Genomic DNA, 13,016 nt, shown 5'->3' on the forward strand with positions numbered 1-13,016 from the left:
GAAATGAGGATGTCCCTTTCGATTATGCCTCTCCACGTGTACTCTTTCAATATTCAATACATAGTCTATTGTGAATTACCTTTATCAGAGTTTCTACCACTTCTTTCTTCTTATTGTTTTTATAAACTTTAGCTAGTAAAATCAAGTACTTGACATCATTTATCAAGGAGGGCAAGTCACCAACTGAAAGAATAAAAAGTATAAATTTTCTTTAATATTTCAAAAATGTGGTCCATTAGGGTCACTAATAATAGAGCTAGGTTATGACCACTAAAGGGAGTTAAGCCCTAATGCACATTCAGCGTGTGTGAAAATATTTATCTCAGAGCACATTAAAGTGTTTTATGGTAAGTAACCTTTTTGCCTATATTTTTGTATTTATTTTTTGGATGGGGCATGTTAGGGCGAAGAATGGGTATGTATGCACTCTTCAGCTAGTGCATCTATATTTGTACAAATAGAAGGTGGTAAGTACTCCTGTGTCATTTTTTTTTTCAGGTTGCAAGTGCTAATGCAAACATTAGCATACAACATGAAAAAGAAATACCTGGAAATGCCCTATTTCCTGGATGCTAACCCATTTCCTAACACTCTTACGTAGATATACCCCATAGTCCGGAAAGAGAAATAAAGTAAGGTGCTCCTAGCAATGAAAGTTCAAATAGAATTAAAGTATGTTCTTTTGGCCAGTATAGTATGACATGCAATATTCGTGTTACATGGATAGTGAATTCTGTTTGGGCTGGATAATGTGCAAAACCATTTTCACAGATAAATAAGTACCTTGACCAAGGAAATAGGCTCTTATGAACTGCTAACACAAGAACATAAGAATAGTCATACTGGGTCAGAGCAATGGTCCATCCAGCCCAGTATCTTGCTTCCAACAGTGGCCAATTCAGGTTACAAGTTCCTGGCAGAACCCCAATTAGTAGCAAAATTCCATGATACCAATCCTATAAGTGGGTAAAAGTACTCATGTAGTGTCATTTTGCAAATACTTTTTACCTGGTGGTGGGGGGGGGGGGGGGGGGGGGGGATGGTTTCCTGAGAACAGGGTGTGTAACTATATGCACCATTTTTAGTTTTCAAAAATATGCACATATTTTCGCTCACTCAGAGATAGTAATTGTACAACTCAGCAGGTGTAAATATGTGCAGGTATTTCCAAAGTGAAAGTCCTACATAGTCCACAAAATGAAAAGTGCATGTGTACTTTCAACCATGTGGGCACTTAGCAAAATTGCTTACCCTTAACTGGAGTTCTCTGTAGACAGCAGAATGAAAATGAAGATACATACCTGTAGCAGGTATTCTCCAAGGACAGCAGGCTGAATAGTATCACTGATGGGTCGTCGTCTGCGACGGCCCAGGAGACCGCAGATTAAAAAGCTTAAAAGTTCTAGAAGAAGCGCAACGCGCGCGGGGACAATGCACCGCGCATGCGTGAGTGACTTCCCGCCCGCGACGCCTGCACGCTTCCCTCCGTTATATAAAAAGCAAACAAGAAAATAGCAACTCCTAAGGGGAGGAGGGTGGGTTGTGATACTATTCAGCCTGCTGTCCTCGGAGAATACCTGCTACAGGTATGTATCTTCATTTTCTCCGAGGACAAGCAGGCTGAATAGTATCACTGATGGGGTACCCCTAGCACCGAGGCTCACTCAAAACAACAAACATTGGTCAATTGGGCCTCGCAACGGGGAGGACATAACTGAGATTGACCTGAAAACAAACACAACTAAGTGAGAGTGCAGCCTGGAACAGAACAGAAATGGGCCTAGGAGGGTGGAGTTGGATTCTAGACCCCAAACAGATTCTGTAACACCGACTGCCCAAACCGACTGTCACATCAGGTATCCTGCTGAAGGCAGTAGTGAGATGTGAATGTGTGGACAGATGACCATGTTGCAGCCTTGCAAATTTCTTCAATGGAGGTTGACTTTAAGTGAGCCACTAACGCAGCCATAGCTCTACCATTGTGAGCTGTGACATGGCCCTCTAAAGTCAACCCAGCTTGGGCATAAGTGAAGGAAATGCAATCTGCTAGCCAATTGGATATGGTGCGTTTCCAGATGGCAACTCCCATCCTGTTGGGATCAAAAGAAACAAACAACTGGGCGGACTGTCGATAGGGCTTTGTCCGCTCCACGTAAAAGGCCAATGCTCTCTTACAGTCCAAGGTGTGCAACTTGTCCTCACTAGGGCGGGTATGTGGACGGGGAAAAAATGTTGGCAAGACAATTGACTGGTTCAGATGGAACTCCGACAGAATGTACCCCTAACTGACCATATATGCGATTAGCTCTCTCTCACATCCCTGCAGTGTGACCAGTTGTTTTCAACTCTACTTTTGTTTTTCACTATCAGGGGCATTTTCGAAAGAGAAGGGCGCCCATCTTCCAACACAAATCGGGAGATGGGCGTCCTTCTCAGCTCGAACATCTCAACAGATCACAGCTCAGCAGATGTTGAGACTTCTTGGTCACATGGCCTCCACAGTTCATGTGATTCCCATAGCACGTCTACACGTGAGATCAGCTCAGTGCACCCTAGCTTCCCAGTGGTGTCACGGGGGATCTAGAGGATGTCATTCATCTTTCCACCTATTTTTGCAATTCCCTTCAGTGGTGGACCGTTCGCTCCAATCTGACCTTGGGACGCCCATTCCAAATTCCTCAGCCACAAAAAGTGCTGATGACGGATGCATCCCTCCTGGGGTGAGGAGCTCATGTAGATGGGCTGCACACTCAAGGAGCTTGGTCCACCCAGGAATCAGGTCTTCAGATCAACCTTCTGGAGTTACGAGCGATCTGGAATGCACTAAAGACTTTCAGAGACCGGCTGTCCAATCAGATTATCCGAATTCAGACAGACAATCAGGTTGCAATGTATTACACCAACAAGCAGGGGAGCACAGGATCTCGCTCTCTGTGTCAGGAAGCCGTCAGGATGTGGCTTTGGGCGCAGCAGCATGGCATGTTTCTCCAAGCCACGTATCTGGCAGGCATAAACAACAGTCTGGCAGACAGGTTGAGCAGGATCATGCAACCTCACGAGTGGTCTCTGAACATGGATGTTGTCTGCAAGATCTTCCGAGTACTTTTTATGAGGTTGATTCAGAGTGCTCCTGTGATCCTTTTGCAAAACCGAGCATCTAACTTTGAGCGACCTTTTATTCCTCATGGAAACCTGGCTCCATGAAGGCATAAGAATAGTCATACTGGGTCAGACTAATGGTTCATCTTGCCCAGTATCCTGTTTCCAGCACTGGCCAATCCATGTCACAAGTACCTGACAGAAACCCAAATAGTAGTAACATTCCATGCTACCAATCCCAGGGCAAGCAGTGGCTTCCTCATGTCTGTCTCAATAGTAGACTATGGACTTTTCCTCCATGAACTTGTCCAAACCTTTTTTAAACCCAGATATGCCTGCTACTACATCCTCCAGTAAAAAGTAAATAGCTTAACTATTCATTGAGTGAAAAAATATTTCCTCGTATTTGTTTTAAAAGTGTTTCCATGTAACTTCATAAAGTGTCCCCTAGTCTTTGCACTTTTTGAAAGAGTAAAAAAAAAATCATTTCACTTCTACTCATTCTACACCACTCAGGATTTTGTAGACCTCAATCATATCTCTCTTCAGCTGTCTTTTTTCCAAACCGAAGAGCCCTAATGTCTTTAGTCTTTTATCATATGAGAGGAGTTACATCCCGTTTATCATTTTAGTCGCTCTTCTTTGAACCTTTTCTAATTCCGCTATTCACTTTCCTCCACTGAGAAAAATGGCCATTTAACCCTACCCTCTGTCCAGTAACCAATTCCTAATCCAAAACAGAACATTGCTTTCTATCCCATGATTCATTAATTTTCTCAGGAGTCCCTTTACAATGCCTTCCTCCCGGTTATACAGTTTTTTCTATGGCATGCAGCTCTTTATCGCATGGATGTGGGTTTGCAGTTCTACCTCCCTCTACCCTTCCCTTTCCTAATATAGACTACCATCTCTTTCCTTTTTCTGATTCCCTACTCCTGCTTTTATATGGTCCTTGCCCTATTCATTTTCTCTCTCACCCCAAGTCTCTTTCCTAGAATGATTTTTCCAATGTTTGACAGATATTTCCCTCCTATTCCCAGATTTGATCATTCTAGGTGATTTTAACTTTCATGTAGACAACCCTGTTTGCCTTTATGATAAAAGGGTTCTCTTGTTTCTCTCTCTGATCTTTCCTTTTTTCAGCACATTACTTTCCCCACCCATCTTGTGGGCCACATCTCGGATTTAGTTGTGACATATCACTGTACATCCTTCTTGCTGTCCCATTTCTTTAGTCATCTTTACCTTGGACTGATCATTTTCTAATTAAATTATCTTTGTCTGTTGTTCATGCTTATTTAGATTTTTAGATTTTTCTCATACCTTTTCAGTAGTAGCTCAAGATGGTTTACATGCAGGTACACTGGGTATTTCCCTGTCCCTGAAAAGCTCACAATCTAATTTTGTACCTGAGGCAATGGAGGATTAAGTGCAGTGGCGTAGCCAAGGGTGGGCTTGGTTGGGCCCAGGCCCACCCACTTTGAGCTCAGGCCCACCCAGTAGCAGCACACCTATGATGTGGCTGGCAGGGATCCCTAAGCCCCACCAGCTAAAAACTCCCAATGACTGTCCCTCCTGCATACCTTGTAAATAGCAGATCTTCGCCTGCATTGAGCAGCAACTGATATACTGCTCCCACCAGCCCCACTGCCTTCCCTCTGATGTATTCCTGCCTATGTGGAAACAGGAAGTTGCATCAGAGGGAAGGCTCTGGGGCCAACATGAGCAGTGTGTATTAGTTGCTGCTCGCTGCTGGTGAAAATCTGCTATTTAAAAAGTATGCAGGAGAGGGGGGATGTTTGAGAGACCATATGACATGCAGGCGAGAGAGGGAGAGACCAAATCACCTGTGGGAAAAATGGAGTTCTTCTGCCCACCCATCTTGGATCCAGGCCCACCCAAAATTGGGTATCTGGCTAAGCCCCTGATTTAGTGACTTGCCCAAGATCACAAGGAGCAGCAGTAGGATTTGAACTGGCCACCTCTGGATGTCAAGACTAGTGCACTAGCCACTAGGTCACTCCTCCATCCCTTCCTAGATTAGTTCTTCTTACCTAGATTTTAGGACAGTTGACCCCTGTACTTTATCTCTCCTTCATGCTGTTTTTTCTAGCTGACTTCAAGGTTCTACCACTATCTATCTGGTGTTCTAGTCTAACCTCTGCCTTACAACCTTTTACCCCTATCATACCCCGCCCCAAGTAGACTTTTATCATAAACCTTGGTATGATGACAATCTTCACCTAAATGAGAACTTCACCATGCTGAAAGAGCATGGCATAGATCCAGATCCCCTTCTCATTTTTGCCGTACTGTCAACATTTACACCTGCTGAGTTTACTATTTCTAAGTGAAAATATGTGCATATTTTTGAAAACTAAAAATGGTGCATATAGTTATACTCTCTGTTCCTGGGAAGCCATCTCGAAGAATATTTCACTCAGTTAAAGAAAACTCAGTGGGATTACTATTCGAAACTTGTACACAAAGCCCCTAATCAATCTCAGGCTCTTTTTCGACTACAATCAAAGTTATTCTCCCTTGGACCATCTCAGCCAGCTGTAATTACTCACACCAGATGATTTTGCTTTGAGCTTTGAAAATAAAGTTCAGAAAATTAACTCTACTTTTCCCCATTTGAGTTCTGGGACCACACTGGCAGCATCTATCCTTCCTATTTCCACTCTATCTGTGTCGGTGCCTGCAAATCCTCCCACTCCTATTGCCTGTGCGACATAGTCCTCTTTCAATCTGCCCTCTACCTCTGATCTTACTAAAAAATTTTGTCTAAGAAAAATTTTGTTCTTTGGACCTCCTGCCTCCTTCTTGGCTTACCAACTGTATCCACAAGCTCCTTTCTGTTGCTCTATGTATGACTGGAAATAGTCTTTCAATGGGAGCCATCCCAGCATCCTGTAAAACCTCAATAGTGCATCTGGTTTTGAAGAAATCCAGCTTAAACATGACCCCACCAGTTATTGTCTAAATATCCCATATACCCTTTCTTCTAAAGCTTATAAAGAAAATATTATTTTACCATTTCTCAGATCATGTGGAGACCTCCAATAATTGGGCCCGCATCAGACACGCCAACAAAATTCTGAGCTTATGTATCATCAACTTGTATTAACATTTAATTCTCATTTTTCTTAACGTAGCCAGAAACAAAAAGAATTGGGCCTAGGGGGGTGGAGTTATATTCTAGACCCCAAATAGATTCTGAAGGACTGCCTGATCAAATTGACTGTAGCATTGGGATTCCTGCTCTAAACCGTAGTGCGATGTGAATGTGTGGATCACTTTGCAGCTCTGCAAATTTCCTCCATGGAGGCTGATCTCAAGTAGTCTACCAATGCAAACATATTTTTGATATTACAAGCCATGACATGTCCCTCTAGAAACAGTCAAGCTTGGGCATAAGTAAAGGAAATGCAGTCTGCTATACAATTTGAAAAAGTGTGTTTGCTAATGATAGCCCCAATTCTGTTGGGCTGAAATAAACAAAAAGCTGGGTGGACTTAATATGGGATTTAGTCCACTCCAGATAGAAGGCCAAGGCTCTCTTGCAGTCCAAAGTATATAATGCGCTTTCTCCTTTGTGGGCATTAGGTCTAGGAATGAATGGTGGCAGAATAACTGACTGGTAAATATGGAATTCCGAGATTACTTTAGAAAGGATGTATGCACAAGACCACTCTATTTTTGGAAAACTTGGTGTAAGATAGCTCAGCTACTAGGGCCTGGAGCTCACTGACCCTGTGGACTGAAGTGACCAACACCAAAAATAGGACCTTCCAGATCAGCTACTTTAGGGTCAGGTATCAAGTTTTCATCAACTGGATTAAAGATTTCACTGAGATTCCATGACAGTGTAGGAGACTTTATGGAAGGCTTCAATAGAAGCCAGTCTCGGATGAATCAAACAACTTAAGGCTGAGCAGAGATGGATTTTTCTTCTACGTGATGAAGGTAAGTGCCACCGCACTAAGATGAACTCTAATGAAACTGATCTTGAGACTTGTCTCTAACAAGTCTATTCAAGCAATTTTTTGTGTAGGACTGGGGTTGAGGATAGTTCAATCAGTGTGGTCATGCCTTCTGAGACACTTGAAGTGTATCAGATGCAAGGTCTTAGCTCCTTAGAGGCTGGTAAGTCCACTCCAATGTCAAGAATGGTAAGCTGTCCAGGGTATTTCAAGGGCACCATTCACCTCAGTGCCTCAATGCTCTTGGCACCATGCCTCAATGGGGATCAATGTTGGTAAGCCTTGACCTTCACCCAATATCCAGAACAAGAACATAAGTGTTGCCCTACTGGTTCAGACCAAGGGTCCATCTAGCCTAATACCTTGTTTCCAACAGTGGCCAGTCCAAGTTAGAGTCTGAAAAAGTGGCAAGATTCCATGCTACTTATTACCAAGGATAAGCAATGGCTTTCCCCAGGTCTGCCTTAGTAACAGTTTATGGACATTTTCTCCAAGAATTTGTCCAAACCTTTTTTAAACCAGCTATTTTAACTACTCTTACCACTTGCTCCAACAATGAGTTCCAGAGATGAACTATATGCTGAGTGAAAAAAATATTTTCTCCTATTTGTTGTAAATATGCTACTGGTCCCCTAGTCTGTACATTTTGAAAGAGTGAACAATTGATTCACAGTTACCCTTTCCACTCCACTCAGGGGAGATATGATAGACCTATATCATTTCTCCCCTGAGCCATCTCTTCTTCAGGCTGAAGTGTCCTATCTTGTTGGCCCTTTCCTCATATAAGAGTCCTTCCATCCTTTAAATCATTTTAGTCACCCTTCTCTGTACCTTTTCCAGTTCCATATCTCTCTTTTTCTAAGATGCAGCAACCAAAATTACACATAATACTCAAGGACAAATCTGCATCCCTCAGTGACAAAGAGAATGAGGACAAATCCATCCTCTTTCTTAGGAGGGGATAAGAGGCTGTCTGATCCCAATCGTCTCTATTGATATTCAATATCAAGGGAGGTTGTGACCCTCTTGATGTCAATGCATCCCCAGTGGCCAATACACCTCCCAGAGCCATGGAGACCAGTGTTTCTGATGCTAATATGACTTTACTTATCTGTGCCAAAAATCCTTTGGCACTGTTTCTCACAACTTCTGATGTGTCTCCTTGACATCTGCAAACAGAAAATAGAAGACGAGGGATCATGATCTGGTCCCAGGCATTGAAGGCACCAGTTATGAGTATCCATGATGGATATGGTCCTATTACACCTGGCACATTTCTTAAAGCCACTGGGAACCTTTTTCTGGGACATGTCCGGAAAAATAGCTGCAGTGAAATAAACAACTTGATTGTGAAAAATGTACTCTGCTGGTTGCTCAAAGTCTAAGAGGACCCAATAGGCCTCAGAAAATAAAACTTTTTAAAAGCCTAACTTATGAAAAATACCAGGAGACTCGCCCTCACACAGCAGCGAAAAGACTTGCACAACAGATAGAAGGATATCTTAATTGAGACATATTAATATGTCACTCTTGATAAAACTTCAAAAGTTGGCCATAGACAAAGGAACCTATTGTAGAAAAAAGAGATCTTTATTTCCCCAAATTAAAAAATAAGCATTCACATTTCCTTCAGTTACTATAATTGGACAGTATAACAAATCAAGTGGCCCTTTTACTAAACTGTGCTAAAAAAGGGCTAATGTTTTCATTAGCATGGGGCTTTCCCACACACTGATGCCACTTATAGTGTGGCTGTAAAATGGGTGCATGTTCCATTTACTCTATTAATGGCCATGCGCTAGTTTCCTTATTAGCATGTGAGCTCTTTTTGACACCTATTTTCTAGGCGGTAAGAGCTCCCACGCTAACCACATGCTATTCAGTTAGAGCACAGTGATGTAGCTGTGGTAACCAATTAGCACTCAGTATGCCTACCCTCCACTCCCAGACCCGCCCCCAGTGCTAAAAATATTTTCTATTTTTTGGCACGTAGGAAGCACCTACGGAACACAAAACTACCACGGCATGCCTGAGCACATCTCACAGTACAGCGAAGATACATACCTGTAGAAGGTATTCTCCGAGGACAGCAGGCTGATTGTTCTCACATGTGGGTCGACGTTTGTGTTGGCCCGGGAACTGGCATTTTTGCAAACAAAAAATGAAAATATCTTGCCAGAGTCTTCTGGCGCGCGTGCAGCGCGTACCGCGCACCGATTTCTCGCCCGTCGCATGAGCATTCCCACTCAGTTTAATCAAAAAGTAAATAGTAAACAAACAACATCTCCAAAGGGGAGGTGGGTGGGTTTGTGAGAACAAGCAGCCTGCTTATCTTCGGAGAATGCCTTTTACCCCGCAATAAGCACGTGCTAGTGTTTACTGCAGCTTAATAAAAGGTCCCCATAGTATGTCATTTCACAATAGTGATGATATCAGTAGAGAATAGCAATTAACATTACCAGGTTCATGTTCCAGAGCCTGTTTTAGAGCTTTTTCTGCTTTGTCATACTGCTTAAGTTTAAGGAGGAGTTCAGCAAGATCATAACAGAGGAAGTCCTGCCCACTGATCTTAAGAGCAGCTTCATAGTAGTTGATAGCCTAAATGGCAAAAAGCTTTATTAAGACATTGAACAGCAGGAGAGCACCGAGCTTTCCAAAATAGCTGCATATATGAAACTAGACACAAAGGGAGGGAAATTCTATAAATGGCACCCAAATGTGGGTGCTGAACAAAAACTTAACTCTGCGCTATTCTATAAACGGTGCTCAGAGTTAGGCACTGTTTATAGAATAGTGCGTACCTCCGGGATTCTGCGCCCAACTTTTAGGCATAAGCATTTACACCAACTGAAAGCTGGTGTAAATCCTGGCACATAAATTAGGCAGATTCCCCAAATTCCATAAAACTGTGTGCATCTCCAGAGAATGCCCCAACCCACCCATGCTCCTCCTATGACCATACCACCTTTTCAGTTACGTAATAAAGGATTTAAGCGTGCATCTTTATAGAATAGCGCTTAGCAAGATGTGCACGTAAATTCAAATTTTTGTCAATTTACACCAATTGGTTGTTAGGGCCCCATTATTAGTGCCATGCTCATTAACCAATTAAATTGCATGCACAGATTGGGTACATGCCTGAATTTGCATACACAATTTTAAGCACCATATATAGAATCTGCCAAAATAGTTTAATATGTTACTGAGTAACTAATACAACTTTCTTTGCTAAGAACTATGTGCTCGATTCACCCTTGGAGGTTTGGTCCCCCATCTGGTAAGTAATTTTAACATCTAAAGTCATTTAAAGGGATATCTGTCTGCTATGTGGTGTGTTTTGAAACACAGAAACATATTGGAAAGGGTTCCAAAATAAAAGCATGCAGGAGGTGAAGTCCATCTATTTTCTTCATTGCTGGGCACCCCTCTACTTTGGACCTATTTCCTAAAGTTTATTCATCTCATCTCTGCCACTTTTTTCAACCCACCCAGGCCTCTGCCTCATATATATTTACTCCTATATAGGACAGGAATAAGTTTGAGTGACCTCTCTTTTGCCCATGTAGGGTCCATTATTTTTTATGGAAAGAAAAAAAGCATTTTTGGTTTGCTTTTCCTCCAGTGGAAAACTGTGGGAGCCAACCTATGCCACCCTTGTACTTTATTTGAATCTGCTAGAAAGGAATTGTAAAAACCGTCAGGAAAGAGCTGAGAAAATATTGCATTTCAGAGCACTTCTAGGATGTTTTCAGTTCAAATCTGTTTATTAGCATCATCAGTCAAACTATAAAAGATACAATAGATGAATATATTATAACAAAATTTTCATGAAATAGAAAAACAAAGAGCAAAACTTAACTTGAACATAACATCTCATGTGGTTAAGCTAAACTCAGACAAACTTAAATAGCTTATATATTAATAGACGTGGAGGGGCATAATCGAACGCAAACGCCTATCTCCATGAGCGTTTATCTCCGAGAACGGGTCTGTGAAGGGGCGGGCCGAGCCGTATTTTCGAAAAAATGGACGTTTTTGAGCTGGGCGTTTGTTTTTTTTAGCGATAATGAAAACTAAAAACGCCCAGCTCAAAAACGTCCTAATCCGAGCCATTTGGCCATGGGAGGGGCCACGATTTGTAGTACACTGGCCCCCCTAATATGCCAGGACACCAACTGGGCACCCTAAGTCAGTGCGGTGGACTTCAGAAAAAGCTCCCACATGCATAGCTCCCTTATCACGGGTGCTGAGCTCCCAACCCCCCTCCCCCAAAACCCACTACCCACAAATGTACAACATTATCATAGCTCTTAGGGGTGAAGGGGGCACCTACATGTGGGTACAGTGGGTTTTGGAGGCCTCCCATTTACCAGCACAAGTGTTACAGGTAGGGGGGAGATGGGCCTGGGTCCACCTGGCTGAAGTGCACTGCGGTACCCACTAAAAGTGCTCCAGGGACCTGCATACACGCAGGCCTCTAGGACTTGTTGCTGCTATATAACATTGGCACACCAGTTGACACCTGAAGACTAATCTCTCCGAAAACGTCCTTTATTGGAATAACCGCGTTTACTCACAGTTAACTGCAGATCAGAGGTTGTGCCCCACTGGCAACGAGTCTCTCTGGTACTGAGATGAGCAGTAGGTCAGAGCCGGCAGAATGCTGTACAATGCCCTCTTTCAGCCACATTTAAGGTAAGAACTAAGTTGTCTAACGTGGCTAACACAGGAAAGGGAACTAAAACTGGCTTACAAAACTGGCCACTACCGCATGGACTACAACAGGAAACACAACAGGGCACACTCTGACCCAGTAGGCAGGGGGAAAAGCATCATGGGAGAAGAGCCTACCAACTACCAACATCGTGAGACTGTAACACAAGCTAATGAAATCACGGAGCCCAATACCCTACACCCACCACAATGCAATGCTGATGTGACCCTGTACTGCACCTGAGAGCCATATCTGACCCAGGGAAAGGCTGTGACAGGATCGAACACATTCTGCTGTCATGGAGGTGGGTACGGCATTTGAGGCTGGCATACAGGCTGGAAAAAAAGTTTTTAAAGTGGGGTTTTTTTGGTGGGAGGGGGTTAGTGACCACTGGAGGAGTCCAGGGAGATCCTCCCCGATTCCCTCCAGTGGTCATCTGGTCAGTTGAGGCACTTTTTTGGACCTGTTCGTGAAAAAAAAGAGTCCAAAAAAAGTGACCCAAAATCGCGGTAAAAACGCCTTTTTTTTCAATTATCAGCTAAAGACGCCCATCTCTCCTCGGTCAATAACCACACCCCAGTTCCGCCTTCACTACGCCTCCGACATGCCCCCACCATTACCCGTTTCTGCGACGGATTGCAGTTGGAAACGCCCAAAATCGGCTTTCGATTATACCGATTTGGGCACCCATGGGAGAAAGACGCCCATCTCCCGATTTGGGTCGCAATATAGGCGTTTTTCTCTTTCGATTATAAGCAGGACAGTGTTCATGATATACAGACCCCTAAAGTTCTACCTGTTTGGAGGGTAGAGACCTCTAGTGACTCACTAATTATTTTATGTGTGACCATTTTATGCCACCAAGAGGGGCATAATCAAACAGGGCGCCCAAGTTTTTCTGAGGACGTCCTCGCAGGATGTCCCGGCGAAGGGGCAGGGAAACCCGTATTATCGAAACAAGCTGGGCATCCATCTTTCATTTTGATAATACGGTCGGGGACGCCCAAATCTCAGCATTTTTAGGTCGACCTTAGAGATGGTCGTCCCCGGTTTTCAGGACGCCCATCTCAGAAATGACCAAATTCAAGCCATTTGGTCATGGGAGGAGCCAGCATTTGTAGTGCACTGGTCCCCCTGACATGCCAGGACACCAACCGGGCACCCTAGGGGGCACTGCAGTGAACTTCACAAATTGCTCCCAGGTGCATAGCTCTCTT

General features: G+C 43.4%; 1 protein-coding gene across 1 annotated transcript in view; it reads right to left on the minus strand.

The window, feature by feature from the left end:
- The window catches only part of TTC21A (tetratricopeptide repeat domain 21A), a 294,579-nt gene that overhangs the window by 98,559 nt on the left and 183,004 nt on the right, over positions 1-13,016 (minus strand). Inside the window, 2 exon segments of the mRNA XM_030198073.1 lie at positions 80-183; positions 9,545-9,683. Coding sequence (XP_030053933.1) covers positions 80-183; positions 9,545-9,683 — 243 coding nt within the window.

The sequence above is a fragment of the Microcaecilia unicolor genome, chromosome 1, assembly GCF_901765095.1.
Source record: "Microcaecilia unicolor chromosome 1, aMicUni1.1, whole genome shotgun sequence".
Taxonomy (NCBI): Eukaryota; Metazoa; Chordata; class Amphibia; order Gymnophiona; family Siphonopidae; genus Microcaecilia; species Microcaecilia unicolor.